Source organism: Poecilia reticulata, linkage group LG14, assembly GCF_000633615.1.
Source record: "Poecilia reticulata strain Guanapo linkage group LG14, Guppy_female_1.0+MT, whole genome shotgun sequence".
Taxonomy (NCBI): domain Eukaryota; kingdom Metazoa; phylum Chordata; class Actinopteri; order Cyprinodontiformes; family Poeciliidae; genus Poecilia; species Poecilia reticulata.
In genome coordinates, this window is record NC_024344.1 from 1,546,797 (window position 1) to 1,553,272 (window position 6,476).

At 37.8% G+C, this 6,476-nt stretch overlaps 1 protein-coding gene across 6 annotated transcripts in view; it reads left to right on the forward strand.

Annotated features, from left to right (window-relative positions):
* The window catches only part of gabrg2 (gamma-aminobutyric acid type A receptor subunit gamma2), a 44,103-nt gene that overhangs the window by 8,593 nt on the left and 29,034 nt on the right, over positions 1–6,476 (forward strand). For all 6 annotated transcript variants that reach the window (XM_008426916.2, XM_008426917.2, XM_008426918.2 and 3 more), the window contains exons 3-4: positions 3,073–3,140; positions 4,388–4,608. In XM_008426916.2, the coding sequence (XP_008425138.1) occupies positions 3,073–3,140; positions 4,388–4,608 (289 nt within the window). The remainder of the gene's footprint in view (positions 1–3,072; positions 3,141–4,387; positions 4,609–6,476) is intronic.

Genomic DNA, 6,476 nt, shown 5'->3' on the forward strand with positions numbered 1-6,476 from the left:
GTTTCAACTAAAAACCTAGAGGTTGGAGTCCTTGTCAAACGGTGTTTTTGACTAAAGTCCCTGAGGGTTAGAATCCCAGTCAAACGGCGTTTAACTGAAGTCCTAAAGGGGTTTTAATGTTATCTTTTTTTTAAATATCTTTCTCTTTCTCACTGTTTATATAATGTCACATGCTGTTTTTATTTTAATTATGTAAAGCACTTTGAAATGCCTTGCTGCTGAAATGTGCTATACAAATAAAATTTGATTGATTGATTGATTTTGACCAGTAGATGACTGCATCATTAGTCAAAGATGCCAGTCACCCATGAAAGAATGAATTCAGTGCTACTGAACAGTAAACGCTCCTCACACAGACACAGAATGATCACAGACGTACTTGTCTGAAAATGTATTAACAAAAAAGAAAAATTTAGCAGTTGAAAGATCAATTATTATGCACTGAGAAAAAGACACAAACATGAAAAGACTTCTAATATCACAAATATAGCTCCAAGGCTAAGAGAGACCAGTGAATCCTCCAAACCTGTGACAACAATCACACAGCATACAATCAGCAACTCTTCAGTGAGAAGCATTAACCAACATATAAAAGAAAAATGGCTAAATAATTTTATCTAACTAACAAGCCCAGACCTGTGTGGGGCAATGCTTGGCGGACTGGCAAAAAGCAAAACAATCAACTGGAAAAACTCATTCTGGTCCAGCAGGCAAGCTGGTACACAGCTGCCCTGCTCCGGTAGAGTCGGCGGCATCATTAAGTTGTAAAGACCAAAGGGAAACCACTCCAAGACTTTCACCATATTGGCTTTAGTGGACTTCTGGAGGAGTTGGACAACAAAGGAAATGACACATCTCAGTTTTGACTAARCACACAACTGATCTTAAACTTTCTAGCTCATCCTTTGAAGGTTTTAGAAAGTCCTTTTTCCTGCCCAGGAGGGTGAAAGGAAAATAATCCACATGTGACTGTGTGCCTTCCTTTCGGGCCTGTGACCCCAGAGGAAAGGCAGRCCTGGTGGACATCTGGAATGATGATCTCCAGCGCTTCAACAAATGCTGTGAGATGCAGTCCAATCAGTTTGTTTGGCCTAACAAATCAAACAGCTTCCAAATCAAGTTTGTTTTGAAAACTTAAAGTTCTTGAATTTTAATTATCCTCAAGTTAAAATTCAGAACCATGAAGAACAAAGAATCAGTTCATCATGGTCCTGCAARCCCACAGACAGATTACTCATCAGCTGTGGTCAAGCTCTGTAGGTGTCTTCTGTTTGTTCAAGCTGCAGAAATTAAACAAGATTCCAAATTCAAATGAACTAATTCATAATTACCACATGCTGGGTAGTCAATGCCACTGTGTGTTGAGCTGTGACAGACAGCCTGGCTATTTATAAAAACATTTACCCGTGTTTATGTTCATGCGCGTGTTACGGTGAGGGAAGCTGTTCATCATGGTCCTGTAAGACCGCAGACAAGTTGCTCTCTTGCTTCACTTTGACAGACAGCTGAGGAGGACTTGCTTGTCTGCATGTGCCTATCACATCCATCTGTGAGAGCAGTACTGGGAGATGCTCAGTATCCCTGAATGCTTGATTCATGAGGCAGCATTCCTGGGAAATCTGGCTAAAGAGAGAAGCTGTCACACACCGTCCTGTAATGATAAAGCCCTGTCAATCTACTGTATGTTGTTTTTTTTTGTTGTTTTCTGTAAATTATGCATTTCCGCTGAAATAATTTCCAACCTTTTCTAGCTCTATGAAACCGGTATTTCTCTAATTATGTCTTACCTGCATATGTTCTGTGCTTTCTATCACAAGCTTGTTTGTGATTTTGAAAGACTCGACAACTTGGTGCAGACATACAGACATTTTTTAACTTTACACACAGAGTACAGGTACTTCTGATCACTTCAGTTAGATAAATGTTCYCTGATTTGGCTGAAGTGGTGCTTGTAATTCCAGTCTCCAGTGTGGCAGCAGAGGGCAGATCCAACCTTAAGATGAACATTAAAACAGCAGGAGGCAAAAGTTCAAAACTTCATGATATTAGCTTCTGCAGCAAGAGACATTTGATAACGCACAATTCAGGTCTATGTGAACCAGGAGGAGTTTGTGAAACATTGTGTTCAAGTCGCAGCAGATGAATCACTCATTATTTAGATGAAATCATTAAATGTAAGTGCTTTTTGTCATTGTGGAGAAAACATTACATACATTCATCTGCTCACTGGGCAGCTGGCAGCCACTGTCTTTACTGTCATCTTCAAAACATGCTTCTCTCAGTGCCGGTCTCTCTCAGTTGCTACAACTTACACATTCCCACAGGGGAAATAATTAGCCAGCTCTACTGGTGTCTGAGCCAGCAACTATACTAACGAGCCATATTTAGTCAGAGAAGTTTTACCTCTRWTCCGTGGAGTGCTGTAAATTAAGAATAGTTGCTGATTGTGCTTCTCTTTTGAAGTCCATTATGATTTAATGTCTCTGRAAAGTGCTGTTTGGATGAAAACTGAAGTTATTTGGGCAGAGATCAGATCTGATCAAAACYAATTCTCAATTCATGATACTAATTCATATCRGTATTTAAAAGAATGTTATTTTAGAAAATAAACTGATCCTCTTGGCTGATAGAAGTCRTCAAGCTCAGATCAGTCACTTGCATCCAGAACCTTGTTCTTTCAGTCATGATCCATATATTATGGMCATGCAGCCTCTGACCCAGGCTAACTCAAAGGCTTTGGAAATCCTGGTGGAGAGGTGGAATATTTAAAACATAAATGTTAGGAAGGTCACAAATTATGAATGTTACAAGTCAATAGAGCCTGTACTTTCTTCAATTTATCTTTAAAAGAAACAAAATCTGCATATAAAACTATCTGTCTGGCCAGATTCCTTGGTGATACTACTGTATATGAACAGCATATATATATAAAAGAATAAATATAAGCATTCATTTTAAATGCTTATGAAATATCACTGATGGAATAACTGTTGTACATGTGTTCAAGGTACTTGTGTAACTTTTTTAACGGCAGCCAAATCCTGAACTCTAGTTTTCTATTCTTCTCTGCAGTCAAGCCAACAGTGATCCACACTGACATGTTTGTCAACAGCATCGGCCCAGTCAATGCCATCAATATGGTAAGTGGGAAAGGAATAGTATSCAAATTGGTCACCATCAGATGAAAAGTGTCCCAGAACCTTTATTTGTCATAAATAAAGATATTGTCACAGGCGCTGTGTTGGCTCAGGTGTAAACATGCGACTGTTGTGTCCGGTGTTCTGCCAGTTCATCCTTAACAAGATCTAGTTCTAAATTATTTTCTTTTGGGTCAAAATTAATTGATTTCTGTCCGTAGTTTATGATGTTGATGGTGTTTCATTTAACCAAGTGTTAACTTCAAGACCCAATATGATCAGTTAGAAAATGAGTGTTTCATTTTGCATTTGGGAATCACAATACAAGCACATTGAATGCATGGTGTGTGTGTGTGCGTGCACGTGCGTGCGTGCGTGCGTGCGTGCGTGCGTGCGTGCGTGCGTGTATGTGCGTGTGCGTGTGCGTGTGTGTGTGTGTGTGTGTGTGTGTGTGTGAGAAGAGAACACTCTACTCACATGAAAGGTTGACTGATGGCTTAACATTCACATGTAATGCATGCTATTGGGAAAGTGCGTTCCCACAATGACATGACAAACGCGGCATGTCATTTTTTCTGAAGAGGAGAGAAGATGGATGGTGTGGGCGTATGCATGTGTAGCGGTCAATTTTGATTTGTTAATTTTGATCTAGGAGTCAAAAGGAGGAGGGACTATTGAACTATTGAAGAGAAAGAGGTTGATGTTTGAAGACTATCAGGAATTCAGACTGTATGGCTGTGGGAGTTTGGCAGAGCTTTTCTCCTCGTGGATGTTTCCAACAGTTTGAACAACAAAAAAAAAACTATTATCCTTCAAACATTCCCACATGCATGACTGAGTCCTAAAAAAATCTGAGGTTTATTCAGACTTTCTGTCATCACTGTTTTCAGCTGTCTGTCTGTGCTTTGTGAAAGAAAAGAAGAATTTTGTCTGGTTAGTATATTCAAGTTTCTGTTAGAACACTTTAGCATGGACTTTGGTTTTATATTTTTAGAAATATTTGTTAGAAAGTTAATACTCTAATGTCCTCTTACCTACAAATCTCTATTTTTCCACTTCTTTTGTGCTTCCCTCCGAACCTCTGGGCTCATCTAGTCTCTTTTTCTGTTTATTGTTTATTTTTACTTACTCCAGCACTCTTGCTGTCTGAATGTGGATGACCTGGAGAACGTGCACAAATACATAAAATAGCTTGTTGCAAATGTACTTGATAAATGGAGCTTAAACGTGTATTTTTTTGTTTATGTCAGGAATACACCATCGACATATTTTTTGCTCAGACCTGGTACGACAGGAGGTTAAAATTCAACAGCACGATGAAGGTTCTTCGTCTCAACAGCAACATGGTTGGGAAGATCTGGATCCCAGACACTTTCTTTCGGAATTCAAAGAAAGCCGACGCCCACTGGATCACCACACCCAATCGCATGCTCAGGATCTGGAATGATGGAAGAATACTCTACACACTCAGGCAAGGCAACTGTGTTGACATGTTAAGATTTTATAGATTCATCATAGACTAACAATTTATCCCAATAAAGAATGGAAGAGTTGRAAGTGAATAACATTTGAGTTGCAACTAATGTTTCAGAAAACGCCTGTCAGTTTTTCTTATGTTTTCTTTTACTTTTATTGATTTATAAATCCTAATTGTGTGACAAAAAATACACAATCAATTAATCATGCTAGGAAAGAGTGTCATTTTGTTTCTTCAATCATTTCAAAATCAATACTACACAAGGACTTTGCTATTGTTTGCTTGTAATGTAGTTTGTTGTAAATGATGTGACACCAAGGGCTAAAATTATTTCTCTGCGGCTGCAAAGGCCTGTTGTTCAAACAGTTCTGCAAGTTTAGTTGCCAACTTTGAGTCCTTAGTCCATGTAAACCAACAATGATGCTGAAGCCTATTAAAGTCCAGAATAGCTCTGTGCTCATATGAATCAGAGATTGTTCTAGTTATTATCTGCTCAGCAGGACTCCTGTCACTTTTTCTTAATAAACTTGTCACACATAGCAGCCTCAATTATTTTCCTGTGAATTTATTGCTATGGCTGCATTCACGTTGTCCACTCATTAATGAATTATATAATCACAACAAGTTTAGATTTATGGTGCATTGTGTGAAAGGAGCAGTAATCCATCAAAACCGTGAAATATATTTAGAAAACGTAAAGTTAAAAGAGCAAATGCTAAAGACACACTTTGTGCCTTGTGTTTCAAGTAGACAAATAAGTTGAAATGCAAATATATATAATATATATGCATATATCACCAGCACAATTGTGAAAAAACATATATATTTAAAATAAAAATAATTTTAATTGTTATAACAATGAAACATACTAGACAATTTGGGTGCAATTCTCCAGATAAAAACAATGTCTCACCCAAAAAAGGCAAATTAATTACTTATTTGAGAAATKAGAAAATTGTACACTTGATTCCACTATTTACAACTTATGGTAGCAGAGATGTAATTGTCCAAATCTCAATACCTGTGAGAAAATAATTCAGATCTTATATTCTATCAATACACATAAAATATTGTTTCAAAACCAAAAAAGCCTTCCAAAATTATAAACATTTATGATCACATTCATTCTAATTTGATCACTTTTTCAAAGCAGTGCAGTCCTGTTCAGTATGTTTCATTTGGTGCAAGCCTTTCAAAAGAAATTGAGTCAATTTMCTTTACAAAAATCACTTTTCCTGCAAGAGTAGCTATGGCGATATTGGATAGTTGATTACTAGTAATWAATTTTACAGTRATTCCTCATAGTGAGCTTACATATAGCTTTAGTGGAGAAGAGAACTGTCCTTTTTAAAAGAAAAAAACCTGCAGCAGAACCTGGTTCAGTGTGAGTTACCATCTGTAGCGCCATCTGCTAAACAAAAATTAAAAAGTTAACGGCAGCAGTGGCTCTTTTGGTGACTTCATCCAGGAGAGGAACACATCTAATTACATCAGGTCTGAGCCAGATCTATGCTATGAAAAACAGAGTTAGTCACAGTCACAGTTCCCTCAATTGCTGTGTCTTGGAGAGAGACTGCTAAACAACGAGAGACAGAGCCAAGTGTATCATCTACAAAACAATAACATAAAGTTATTGGCAACAGTAACCCTGTCAATGCCCCCCTCCAGGAAGGTGTCACTGCTAAACAAAACGCCAGGCCAGTGGTAACTTATCTGAAGAGAGCAAAGTGAGCAGCAGTGCTGTTAAAACCTTACATGGTCCTTCTGTTTGTTTATTTGTGTCACTCATTGTGTTTCAGATCTCTAAATAATCAGCTTTAGATATCAGAGGAAAATAACTTGAGTCAACACTGAGAAAAAAC